Source organism: Musa acuminata, chromosome BXJ3-10, assembly GCF_036884655.1.
Source record: "Musa acuminata AAA Group cultivar baxijiao chromosome BXJ3-10, Cavendish_Baxijiao_AAA, whole genome shotgun sequence".
NCBI lineage: Eukaryota > Viridiplantae > Streptophyta > Magnoliopsida > Zingiberales > Musaceae > Musa > Musa acuminata.
In genome coordinates, this window is record NC_088358.1 from 5935666 (window position 1) to 5949582 (window position 13917).

The following is a 13917-nucleotide window of genomic DNA, read 5'->3' on the forward strand; positions in this document are numbered from 1 at the left end:
GGAACTAGACAAGTGAAAAATATGATAACAATGCCTCTGAACAATCCAAAAACACACTTGCAGTGGCATAAAAGAAAAAGATTAGAGAATGAAAAACTGGAATATTCAAATGATATCACTTACCATCCAACTTTGAAGGCCTGAAATATATATAATTTCAATTAGAAAAGGCAGCAAACTTACACTGAAAACCCTAAATGCTAAAAAAAGCAAGTTGTGAAATGTGAAATGATTGGAGTGAATCATATCTAAACATTGACATGAATTACAGAAATGGTTCGGATCCCCTTTGAGAGTTTCAGACATCAAGGCAAACACTAGTATGTTTGTGATTGTTGCTTGTGTATAAACTAGTAAGAAAGAAATTCCACACAAGATCGTGCCTGCATAATAAATTATGATATGTTTTATATCAACTGTCCAATTTTCAGAGCCAACAAAGAGTATATAGATTGATAGCTTACCAGATATGGAAGCTGCAGTTGCTGTGTTCAATAATCTCCCTACTTCCATGGAAGTTGCTTAACAGATCTGTCTGTATATTTCTCTGCATGGCAACTCCCTTCAGCTTCCTTCCACTTCGAACTTACACCTGGAAAACCATAAGTTCTTGCCTGTTCGTCCATGAATACTTCCGAAGTGGCAACTAGCAGTTGTCTTGATGCTGAAGATAGTTTCTCATCTTTTGCCTCCAAATCTCCAATACCTGGACCTGTATTGAGATCGAACCCATGTCTGCTCCATTTCAGAATGTTGTCAGACACAGTACTAGTACTACCATCTGGAAAGCTTATTAGGCAACCCTTGGATAATGAGATAATACAGCACTAGGAAGTCTGACAAGCAGTGAAGGAAAAGCAGAGAATGAACCACCAGCTGATGAAGAATCAACATAGGACGTTGAACAACCTGAGAAAGAGGTTGAGCTGATTGAATAACCAGAAGCAAAGGGCAATCTTGCATAAGAAAGTGATGTCACAGAAGCAAATGTCATGGCTGGTGATGATGAAAGTGCAGAGCCTCTATAATCATCATTCAAGGAGTTGCCACCACCAGTTACTGACAAAATCCTCTGAGGCACTGGAATTGCAACTAATGGATTAAACTGCTACACTCTATCAGGCAGTAAAGATTATGTAGCAACAGCTGGAAAAGAGGTAGGACAGATCCATGAAAGATTATTTGTTATATCTGCAAGTGGAGCAAAAAATGGCACATCACTTGTAGTTTCTGTTTTTTGGCTCCTTGGTGTTGGTCCTAAACCAACTTCATCAGCACCTGGTCGGTCATTCAGATCAAAGTTCCTTAGCACACTTGCCTCTCCACCAGGAAATGCTCCAGATGCAAGTTGAGTAGGCAAAATTGGTGCCTCTAATCTATGGCTACTGCTTGTCAAGAGCTGTCCATTTTCCAGAGTCCCAGACCATCATCAACTCTATTTAAATCAAGATCAACTCCCCCAGCAATTCTTGATGGTGCATGATGAGTACTAACAGTCCCTGAAATGGACACTGTAGTCTGAGAAGTACTCTCAGAGGCCATGTCTTCAAGAACTCCCTCACCAGCTACATTCAGATCAATGTCTAGCAGAGGATGGCCTTGCTTTCTGGCAAAATAAGATGGTGGCATATGCGAACTATTAGGTGGCATCTCTAGAAATGTTTCGTGGTTCTGCTGACCAAAATGCACAAGTGGCTGCTGAGACTTTCCATCCAGTCTCATCCTTAGCCTTCAACAAATTTTCAGGTGGCATAAACGGTACTTTTCCTGGTGCAGCTACTGTTATTGAAGCAGGCAAAAAACCATTCGACATTGGATTTGCAAAGGGAGATAGACTAAGCAAACGAATTACAGATGAGCATATTATTGCAGTTGAGATAGCTGGCTCTCCTTCATTGGCATCAACACCAGAAATGCCCTCATTCAAATCAAATTCAAGCTTACTGATAACATCTGGCTCAGCAGAAACACCCGATGAGCATGACTCTGTAGATGATGCAAGCTCGCCCCTTCTATCTGCGTTGAACCCAGATGTCTTAAAGTTAAAGCCAATAGTTTTTTCACAATTCTCAATTTCTTTGATCATAGAAGTAGAAGGTGGTTCTTGACCTTTGGACCCAACTGGATAACTCTCATGAACCTCTTTTACCTCACTAGCAATCTCAGCAGTGACAAGAGAGACCATCGCTGATCTAACTAGTTCATCAATGCTAGAAGTAGAAATACTGTTTTTCTCTTTTGTTTCATCCCCCAATTTGAAGTAACCAATTCCAGAGTTCTCAGACTTACTAGTCATAGACTCATCAACAGCTTTAGGAGATGGAACATTATCAGCAGCCAATGAGACAACAGCAACAACACTTTCATCTACAGCATCTAATGATGGTAGCTGCTGCTGGTCAGTTGCACTAGCACTACCTAGTTCTTCCTTAACTACAGGACCTGACATAGGATCCTCAACAAGCAGCTTCTGTAATTTTCTACCCGAAGCAGCATTGCAATCAGATCCATCACCTATTTTGATGTTAGAAGTGCATATACTTCCATCTCCAATTTCTTCATGATCACACTCGAAGGATTTGTTCCTATCCATTGATGGGCTTGTCAAATTAGGCTTACCATCAGTGCTAATGCTGAAACATGTCCTCTAGTATCCTCAAGTGGAGTGGCTCCACCACCATTATGTCCCTCCACTTCTGCTGGTCTACACACAGAAGAACATCTATCTTCTTTTTCTTCCCCAGGCTTTACCTCAACAATGATACAGGAATCTCCAATTTTATGAGAACTCACACATGAAGTAGTAGATTGTGTTGTTGGATCACCAGTGGATTTATTTTCCTGCAATTGCATAGCATTTCTGCTGTCACCTGTAAAGCTGGCCCCTACGTCTTGTCATGGATCTCTAGCTAGCACAGAACCAAAACTCCTCCCTTGCTTCTCAGAATTGGCATCAGCAGCTTCATCATGATGGTTGTTTCTTTGAAATATATCACTATCACATGATAGCCTCAATTTGGACTCACTATTTCCAGTACAAATATCTTCTATTGCAGGTGAACTTTCAGGTGACTCAGTGAGACATATAACAGACTTGGAAATTTCCCTGGCTGCTACAGTAGCAGGTAAATTCATCCCCATATCAACCCCAACAGCCAAAGGAGTGCTAGATTCAGAGCACCTGGCACAGCTTTCCATCAATGCATGAATAGAACTAAAAGAATTTCTTGTTCTCAGTTCAATCAAGGAAACTTCATTTTCATTCCCTGACAATGAACAGACAGTTCTAATAGGTTCTGGAACCTTATTAGTTTCCTCATCAACTCTGCCGTGTTCTTCATCAAGTATAGCTGTTGGCAATCTAACACCTTCAGCTCCAAGTAACCCTTCTTTAACATCATTGCCATGCCATGACACTGTATTACTGTCTGTAGTTGCATGAGACCCAGAAACATCACTTCTTCGTGTATGGTCTTGTTTATCTGGAATATCAGGAGACGATGATATAATACCCATAACCAATGGGCCCTCAGAAGAGCCACCACTGGCACTATGTCCAAGGCTTCTGCCAGGGTTAGGAAACCTCCTAATCAGCGTGTTGTTATTTCCATGATCATCAATAGAAATATCGAGTGGCTTTTCACATATCTGTGCAGATTGTGATCCTTTTTCCAATGCCATAGCCTTGCTGGCAGATTTAATCCTACTTGAATGACTTTCCTTTTGAATTCCAGATATACTTGTTCCTAGACCATTGCTTGACCTTTAGGGGCAAGATGAACAACCAGCTAGCTTGCTAGTTTTCATTGACCCAGCTGTTCAGCTCCTTGCTTCTTCCTCAGCGATTTAAAAAGCGCTAGGCGTCAAAAGGCGCCAAGGTCCAAAAACGCCCGAGCGAAGCGAGGGGCTAAAATATAAAAATATATAATATAATTGATAAATATAATTATTTAAAATTTTAAATAAAAATATGCTATTAAATTAAGAAAATCTATTAACAGTATTGAAAATTAATAATTTCAAATAAACTTAATATTAATAGTATACTGTATACTGAGCCTGCTGATTGAGAAACGAGGAAGCAGCGGCGAGCGGCGATAGCGACAGCGGCCAGCGACGAGCAACGGTAGCGGCAGCGGGAAAGGGAGCAGGAGCGACGAGCAGCGGGAGGCGCGAGCGGCGACAGCGGCGAGCAGCGGCAGCGGGAGCAGGAGCGGCGAGCAGCGGGAGGCGCGAGCGGCGACAGAGGCAGCGTTTGCGAGTAGCGACAGCAGCAAGCGGCGACAGGAACAACGAGCAGCGGGAGGCGCGAGCGACGAGAGAGGCAGCGTTTGCGAGCAGCGACAGCGGCGAGCGGCGACAACGGCAGCGTTTACGAGCAGCGACAGCGGTGAGCAGCGAGATCGAGATCGGGATCGGGATCGGGAGTGGCAGCGGTAGCGGGTTAGGGTTGGGTAAGGGTTATATCGGTTTAGTTGGTTCGATTGAACCAACTAACCAACTGAACCAGGAACGAACCAGACCTAAAATCCTGGTTCGGTCGCCTTGGTTTACCCAGGCGCTCGCCCAAAGCGCGCCGCCTGGGAGATTAGCGAGGCGCTCGGGCCTCACCTCGCCTCGCCCGAGCGCCTTTTTCAATCACTGTTCTTCCTTCCATGAAGAAACCATTGTTTTTGCTTGATTACCAGAAAAAGATTGGCTGTTGTTCTGAGACTGATTGAAGCCACTACTCCTCTCCTCAACAGCTATAGGTGGCAACTCTAAACCCCCATTAGTAGCAACCATTTTGCAATGTAAATCCCTTGAAGTAACTACACTGGATGGAGGCAAAGTTGATTAAATACTATGATCTGAAGCTCTAGGCTTGCTAGGCAGAGCTTCGCATGTTGACATTCACGTGACAGTCATTTTGGCAGACACCTCAATTGATCCAGTGTGTTTATTTCCGTCATGAGTAACATTAGAATAACCTCACTTGACCAGCAATGGAACTGGCTGGCTAGATGGAACATAATTTGCATATTAGATTTTTGACATTTCATCATTAACACGTTTCTTCCAGGTGTCAACAAGATTTTTAACTTTTTCTAGATCTCTAAATTTGTATGAATGCGCAAATTAGTCACCAACTCACTGGTGTTACAAGTCTGCAGTGCGTTGAGGTTTACAGGCAACTTTTCCAATGCACAAAGCAAAGACAAGAAAATCTTCAACTACTTTGTCACTTTCTTTGAAACTAAAGCCATCACCAGTCTTTCCTTTACGCACTTCCTGGAGCCAATCATCCAACACAGGCACTCCCCTAAGCTGCACAAACCTATCAAGGCAATCATATTTATCAATAGCTCCAATGACATCTACAAGCATTATTATACCAGGCAAATCTATTTTTTTTCTCAGTTCTATCATGTTGACATTCACTAACTTCTCAACCCCTTTAGTGCTTACAATCTCCCTTTATCTGTTATTTTGACAACTTCTCCCTTTATGATTTCAAACATAAAGGTATCATAATTGCCATCATCAGGCTTCGCAGAATTCTCTCACTGGATAGGTTCAGTACCAAGATCTTATTTTACAGTCTCTGTGTCGATCTTGTGGTGACCCCCTTTTTTACTAGGTCGGTCGGCTAGGGTTGAGGACAAAAGGGGTAACTCACTTAGGAAGTAGCCCCTAGGGCTAGGGTCTTCAGCTCCTCATATGATTCCCATGTGGCGTCTTCGAGTGGTAAATTATTCCAATGCACTAGTACTTCAGTAGTGGGACGTCGACGACGCATCATGATTCTACGGTCGACGATAGCTTGTGGTGTTGGGCAGTTGGATCTGGGGTGACTCGTGTTCTCCCAACTTGGGCTTCAGGCATAACACATGGAAGACAAGGTGAATTTTGGCATCCTCAAGCAATTTAAGTTTGTACGCCACAACTCCAATACGCTCTGTGATTTGATAGGGCCCATAAAAACGTGGGGATAGCTTCACGGAGGCTCGTGTGTTGATGAAGAATTGCTTGTATGGTTGTAGGCGAAGATAAACCCAATCTCCTACTGAAAATTCTCTTTCGCTTCGTCGTGTGTCGGCTTACTGCTTCATTCTGTCTTGAGCGGTAGAGAGATTATCCATTAGCAGCTGTATAAGTTTGTCCCTGTCAATTAAATCTTGGTCGACCGTCGACCTGATCTATCTTAGCCGAGCCAATTACATACTTTGGAATTACAGAGGCCGACCGACCATACAGTGCTTCATATGGGGCACATTTTATAGATGAATGATATGTAGTATTATACCACCATTCGACCTAGGGAAGCCATTTCGCCCACTCCTTTGGTTGGTCACTAGAGAAACACCGAAGGTACGTCTTTAAACACCTGTTCACCACCTCTGTTTGACCGTCAGTTTGTGGATGATATGCTGTGCTCATCTTGAGTTTGGTGCCCTGTAACTGAAATAACTCGATCCAAAATTTACCAGTGAAGATCCTGTCACAATCACTTACAATGGACCTTGGCATCCCATGCAGTTTAATAATATTTTCTATGAAAATCTGAGCAATACTAACAGCAGTGTAGGGATTTCGCATAGCACAAAAATGAGCATATTTCGTAAGTCGATCAACCACCACGAGGATTGTGCTTTTACTTTTGGAATGTGGCAGCCCTTCGATGAAGTCCATAGAGATGTCAGTCTACACCGAGTCCAGTATGGGTAGTGGTTGTCGCTTCCCTAGACTCGCCATTGTTTCACCCTTTTGTTGTTGGCATACATCACATTGTGCCACATATTCAGAAATAATTTTTTTCATCCCTCTCCAATAAAAATTTTGCTTCACTCTTTTGTAGGTTCTCAGAAATCTGGAGTGCCCTACTGAAGGTGTGAAGTGAATTTTGAGCATGATGATTTTGATGCAAGGGGAGTCGGGTATAAGCACAATGCGACCTTTGTAGCGTAAATCCCTCGAATCCCAAGTGTAGTGGGCTATTACGCTTGGATCCTCCTATTGCGCTTGGATCCTCCTCCAATTTTTTTATGATGTTGTTAATCTCTGGATCCTTCTTTCATTCCTCCCTAATGTCCTCGAGGAAGCCGATGGTAGGAAGGGAGATGGCCATTTTTGCTGCTTAGGGGATTCTATTATCTAGTATCAAACCAGCGATCTTGCTGCTTTTGCTGCCACCCTTGCCGCCCACCACCAACCAAGAAATTCCTACAATTGCTCTTAGCATCGCCATCTCCACAGTTATCTTCTGTCGTAGATCAAATCAATCTACTACCGTCACCTCCAATTGCATCAAGAGATCTGGTATTCTCCTATCAGCAATACCTTTTGCTGCTGTAATTTTCCATTCAAAATACCAAGAAGAAGTCTTTTTATCTATCCCGTGCTGCAAATTCCTTTCGCCGTAAAAGTTATCATCTTTGCGAACGAAGGATTGCTGTAGAAAATTTCAACAGCATATTGTTGCCTTTAATCGATCAATTAGCTATCCCTTTTTAACGAAATTTCTTATATGCTTCATAGATCGTCTTGGCTTCCATCTGAGATTGATCTATTGAGGAATTCATCTCTAAAACGTTCTTGTGTTTTTGTAAATTTTTGTCGTAAACCACTGGAATTTTTCGACGAGAATTCTGCTATCGCAATTTGCACCGATTTCCTTGCTGTTATACTACCGAAATCTTCTTAATCAAATTTGTCACCATTACTGTTATCTAAACCGAGATTTTGCTGTCAAATTCCCTCCTCAAATCTCTCAGTTTTTGCTGGAAATTTCGTCGTGAAACCACTGTTTCTTCGACGACAATTTTGCTCTTACAAAACAGCCACAAAACAAGCCTAAACCAGAGCCAACATACACCAATCCACCAACCCTTTCGGCCACCACTTCTCTTAACTGATACATGCCTTTAACCCGACAACAAAAGAGAGATCTTAACATTACAGGTTTGGAGGCATATACTATGGCATCTAAGGAGGCAATCAATGCTAAATTCGAAGCCTTCGAGACGCGAATGAAGGATAAGATTCAGACTCTCTTTACCAAACTCAGTTTAGGCCGACCACCGAGCCCGAAGAAATCACATCAAGGAGAGAGCTCTGACCGAAGAGATGACTTCCAAGAGAGGGGAGGCTCTGTGACCGATCCCTACTATCCACGCATGAGGGTGGAGACCCGATTGGTTGGATCTCGCGCGCGAAGCGATATTTTCGGTACCACAAAACTGCAGACGCATCAATGGTGGAAATTACGACTATACATCTTGAAGGGGATGTCATACAATGGTTTGACTGGTTTGAACACACTCATGGAGTCCTCTCATGACGACAATTCAAAGAAGGACTGCTGATCCGCTTAGGACCAACCGATTACGAGAACATTGACGGACAACTAGCAAAGATCCGACAAACCTCCACCATTTAAGAGTACCAAACAAGGTTTGAAAGGTTATCTAATCAAACTCATGATTGGTCTGAAAAATAACTATTGGGGACCTTTATTGAGGGCTTGAAGCCAGAGATCCAGGGAGAAGTTAAAGCACGACAACCGTACACGCTTATGGCAGCCATCTCTTTCGCACGACTTCAAGAGGAGCGATTGAACCATGAAGCCAGGAGGACTACAGTTGCTCCCCGATCAGCAATACCGAAGCCTCAACCCCCCTACTGTCAGTCGAGCCTCTGCACCAAAAAAGTTGACAAGAGCTTCGGGAGCGATTTGCGAAGGGGTTATGTTGGCTTTGCGACGAGCCGTGGAGTCGCGAGCATCGTTGTAAAAAAGGGAAACTTCTTGTGATTGAACCAGTAGAAGAAGAGGTCATTGAACATTCAGAAGAGAGCCTTGAATATGAAGAAGAAGATGCGAAATAAGAGCCACAACCGATCGACTTTTTGGTACACGCGCTAGCCGGCTACTCAAACCCGCAAACAATGAAAGTTGGAGGCCTTCTCAAACAACAACTGATCACTGTTCTCATCGACACGGGCATCACTAATAACTTCCTAAACAGTAAGGTTGCTGCTCGGATGGCGCTCAACATCGAAGGTTGCAGCAAGTTCGATGTAAAGGTCGCCGACGACAGAATCCTAAAGTGCAACCAAAGATGCCTGCAGGTGAAACTATTACTGCAAGACCAAGAAATTATCGCCGACTTCTTCCTCCTACCAATTGATGATTATGAGGCCATGCTTGGCATAGAATGGCTGACGATGCTAGGTGTTGTCTCTTGAAACTTTTCCAAATTAATTATAAAATTCTACTGCAAAGGCAAACATATCATCGTACACGGAAAGCGCGGAAGCAACGTAACCACCGTTTAGACCCAACGAATGAAGAAAGTTTTACACAAGGTAAATTGTGGCTTTTTTATGCATCTCCAACAGTAACCAGAGGGGAAGAAAATAGAAATTGAAGCGAACACTCGGTCGTACCGTTATCCACACCTCCAAAAGGATGAAATTAAAAAGATTGTAAAGGAGATGCTTGAAACAGGGGTGATTCGACCAAGTTGCAGCCCCTATTCCTCACCGGTGCTACTTATACGCAAGAAGGATGAAACTTGGCAAATGTGCAACGACTACCGAGCTTTAAATGACATCATCGTCAAGGACAAGTACCCAATACCAGTGGTGGATAATTTCTTGATGAGTTAAAAGGAGCTCGAGTCTTCACGAAGTTAGACCTCCGATCCGATTACCACCAAATTCGGGTATGTGAATATGACATTCCAAAAACTGCATTCTGCATACATAACGACCATTATGAATTCATCGTAATGCCTTTTGGACTCACTAATGCTCCTTCAGCATTAGTAAAGGAGCATTAAGGTTTGTAAAAATAGTATTGTCGTCGAAGAAACAACGGTTTCACGACGAAATTTTCAACAAAAATCGAGTGATTTGAGGAGGGAATTTAACAGCAAAATCTCGTTTTAGATAACAGCAATGATGACAAATTTGATTAAGAAGATTTTGACAGTATAATAGCAAGGAAATCGGTGCAAGTTGCGATAGCAGAATTCTCGTCGAAAAATTCCAACGGTTTGTGACGAAAATTTGTAGCAACACAAGAATGTTTTAGAGATGAATTCCTTAATAGATCAATCTCAGATGGAAGCCAAGACGATCTATGAAGTGTATAAGAAATTTCGTTCAAAAAAAATAGCAAATAGACCGATTAAAGGCAACAATATGCGGTTAAAATTTTCTACAGCAATCCTTCGTTCGCAAAGATGATAACTTTTATGGCGAAAGAAATTCGCAGCACGGGATAGATAAAAAGACTTCTTCTTGGTATTTTGAATGAAAAATTACAGCAGCAAAAGGTATTAGTGATACGAGAATACCAGATCTCGATGCAATTGGAGATGATGACAGTAGATTGATTCAATCTACGGCAGAAGATGACGGTGGAGATGGCGACGTCAAGAGCAATTGTGGGAATTGCTTGGCTGGTGGTGAGCGACAAGGGTGGCAGCAAAAGCAGCAAGATCGTTGCTCTTCTTTCCCTTAGACTGAAAAGATGAAGTACAACTATTTAGCGCACAGTCTGAACTAGATTTGAAGTGTTGTATGCTTGTAGGGTTGTTCTGATATTTTGGTGAATGTCCATCGGGTTGGACTGCTGCATGCATCTCTAGTCGAGGTTTGTTAAAGTGCTACTTTACTGCTTCCTACTGTTCCTGAGAAAAGAAAAAGGTTGAAGGTTGATCAATGCACCGACATAAATGACAATACAAATGTGTGCCTATCCATTATCGAGTAAATAAAAAACAGGCCCATCCCTAGCAGGTTTGCACCAAGAAAACCAGTCTCTTCTTGCATCTTCCACACTATTCTCATAATGACTCCACAAGACCAAGATAAAAAAACACATAAAATAGATAATTTAAGTTGAAATATGATTTTATATGTCATAATTTTAGGAAGAATAAATCATATCAAGAAGCAGACTATACAACATTTTGGTTTAATAAAATGGTATGGTTTGAAAATTCACACACCATAATTAACCAGTTTGGTTGTGATTCCCCTGTAAACAAAACCAAATAGGACTGTGCATAGTTCCCTCTAACCAGTGCTGAAACAGAAGTTCCTTATAGCATAGATCTGACAGATCAATATCTCAATACTCAGAACAGAAGTTTTTGGATGATCCTAGAATGGTGAAAATCCTTTGTTTACCTCAAATATCTGAGATTAATTACGTTCTAATGGATCTCCAATTGAAAGGCAAATTAACATTCAAGCATGGCTTATACCAAGTTTCAAGAGCTAAAGTATGCTGTAGGAATACTCGCCAAACCATGCTGAGCAAAAGGAGCACAACTAATTCGCAAACAATTTCTATTTAAAATATAAAAAATCATAAGATAAGAACTTTATGAATAAAATAAGTTAATACCAAATGCTTTCTCTCATTGTTATTGTTCTATATTTCAAAAAAATATGATGGGCATAGAACACACATCGAAAGACAATACCTCCTTATGGAGGTATTTCTCTGTGAAAGTCCCATAAGTTCTTTGTTTTTCTATAAATGTATCATGGATTCTCTGTTCTTATTACAGTTTGTTGTAATGTGATTAGCTTCTCCTGTAATAAACTGATGTAGTCTATCTAATTTCAAATGCTACAATACCTCCTTGTTTCGAAGGTGGTAAAATCTGCTGGAATAACTCAGACAAATCTAGTTTGCTGTTCCTGTAGGCCTGGAGCCACAACTTTGACTTAAGTTATACAGGTTATAGCAGATGATAGCTGCTACAAATGTTATCAGAAAATAAAAGAGGAGAAGAAAGTTTTGGAGGAGTTGGATAAGAGAGATGGGTTGTGAAGGAAGAATAAAATAGGTTGGCAGAAATAAACATTTGTGTGATTATCTGTTGCTAAATTCAGTCAGCCATGGAGACTAATTTTGATTAGGGCTCCTGACTAGGATATAAAATACCAACTTAGTAAAGCCCCAACTTATTCAGCTGATCTATCAGGCAAAAGTCTGAGTTTAAATCAATCTCAATTATATGACATGAACCAACTGTTCTTTATCTAACAAATAAAAAATAATAATCACCAAACTCTTCCAATTATCCATCTAAAATCTTAAGTCAAGGCCAGCCAAGGGGCTTTAAATTTGCAGCATAACCTCAAGAACAAAGTCAAAACCAAATTATCCAAGTCAATAATGCAGCATTTCCACATTAGTAGATACAATTAAAACTTATAATATCTTCATACCATAGAATGAAAAATCCATAACATTTTAAATTATATTAATATACACTATAATTTGAGACCAATGTAAAGCCAACTCTTAGCGTGATGTTAACCAAGTCTTCCAACATCCAACCCTTCAAAATCTTCAAGAAAGAGGGTTGCCGGGAAACCTATAGGTCCAGCCAAAAGACTCAATTCTCCAATACTGCTATGCAACTACAATGAGCATACCCAAATCTCCAGGGCCAGGAAAAAAAAAAAAAAAGACAGAAGCATTTTTTCCTTTCTTTATTTTATAACATCCAATCCTATTTTCCTATGAAAGTATTGTTGCTTTTGATTCATCTCTTGTTCAATCAATTACGAGTTTTTCTAATTGTGATTGGGTTTGGGTCGACTGAAATATCATTAGTTCACAACATTTTCGTTGCACATCATCAGAATTAGAAAATAACATCCAATCTTATTGTGCTCTGGCACAACAAGTTGTCAGAGTTTACAATATACCTTTGAGAGTTTGCCCTCAACTGGAAAGTAACCTCATTAACTTTGATAGTAAAAATGCACACAACCATACAAACCCCAGAAATCCTTCAAGCCAAGGCTGCTAAATCTATCTATTATTTATCGAGGATGTGATTCACTCTGACCCACCGCATGGCAAGAACTAAGGACATTGGTTGAAATTTCAACGGTGCACCAACACCAATTCCAAAATCGAGACCGCACATTTAAAATATCCATCACGATAAAAAAAAAAAACAAAGAAATAAAATATCCAAGCAAATGAAAAAGCAAAAACGAAAAATCCAACCCAATGGAGAAAGAAAATATCCAACCACCACATCATAATATACTTAAACCGGTTCACCATACAGCATACAAATAACAGATACGCGAAACCGCAAAAAGGAAGCACCTCTAAGAATGAATTAGAGAGGGGTGGGGTCGGTGGGGGGCTCCGACGTCGCTGCCGGATACATCGACAGAAGAGTGAGGGGGGAGGTACTGCTATAACATCGGAAGCGGCGGCCGGCCGTTTTGTTTCCTCACCTTCCAGCCCATACGTAGCCTTGAATTATTTCCCCAGTTTGGGTGGTTTCGCATCCCTCCTTTAGTGCGAACCATCGATTCTCGATCCAATCAACGAACCTCAAACCGAAGCGCGGGGAAGCAGCCAAACCCTAGATCAAGGGGCGGAAGACCCACCGCAAAAGACAAACCCTAATTCCAGAACTGGAGTGTCGGCGGGGTGGGATCAGGATCGAACCCATCCTTCTTCGTGGGCCTCGCATCACCACCAACCCCCACACCCCACACAACACAAAAAAAAATATACGTTGCTTTTGTCATCACGGTTAACTCACCCACTTGCTGAGATTACGTTTCAAACATTATTATCTTTTCTCGACCATTACATAATATACACATTTGATGCTTTTTTATGCTTACGATATGACTCAAATTCTTGACGTTTTAAACCATGCACAAAACCATTTTTAAGAGACCATTACAAACATTATTAATCATGATTAGTTTATCTATTCGTATTCTCATCTTAAGAAAAAGAAGTTTAAGATCTCTGTCATTTTGAAGTTTAGAATTAGCATTATTTACCCTTTCAAATTTTGATATAAAATATATATCCACAAAATATTTAGAATTACATATAAACATCTTAAGATATTTAAGACCAAAATATTAAAA

The 13917-nt window shown here is 41.1% G+C and overlaps 1 protein-coding gene across 2 annotated transcripts; it reads right to left on the reverse strand.

Moving 5' to 3' along the window:
- Window positions 1-222: 222 nt before the first annotated feature.
- Window positions 223-13649, reverse strand: LOC108951336 (uncharacterized). 2 transcript variants are annotated; one of them, XM_065171179.1, is made up of 3 exons: window positions 13264-13649; window positions 465-10676; window positions 223-383 (listed from the first exon to the last, which is right to left on the reverse strand). In XM_065171179.1, the coding sequence occupies exon 2, from the start codon at window positions 2591-2593 to the stop codon at window positions 1640-1642; it is 954 nt and encodes a 317-aa protein (XP_065027251.1). In that variant the 5' UTR covers window positions 2594-10676; window positions 13264-13649; the 3' UTR covers window positions 223-383; window positions 465-1639. The 2 variants fall into 2 exon arrangements, with proteins under 2 accessions (XP_065027251.1, XP_065027250.1); XM_065171178.1 differs by having other exon boundaries at window positions 13130-13649.
- Window positions 13650-13917: the final 268 nt, after the last annotated feature.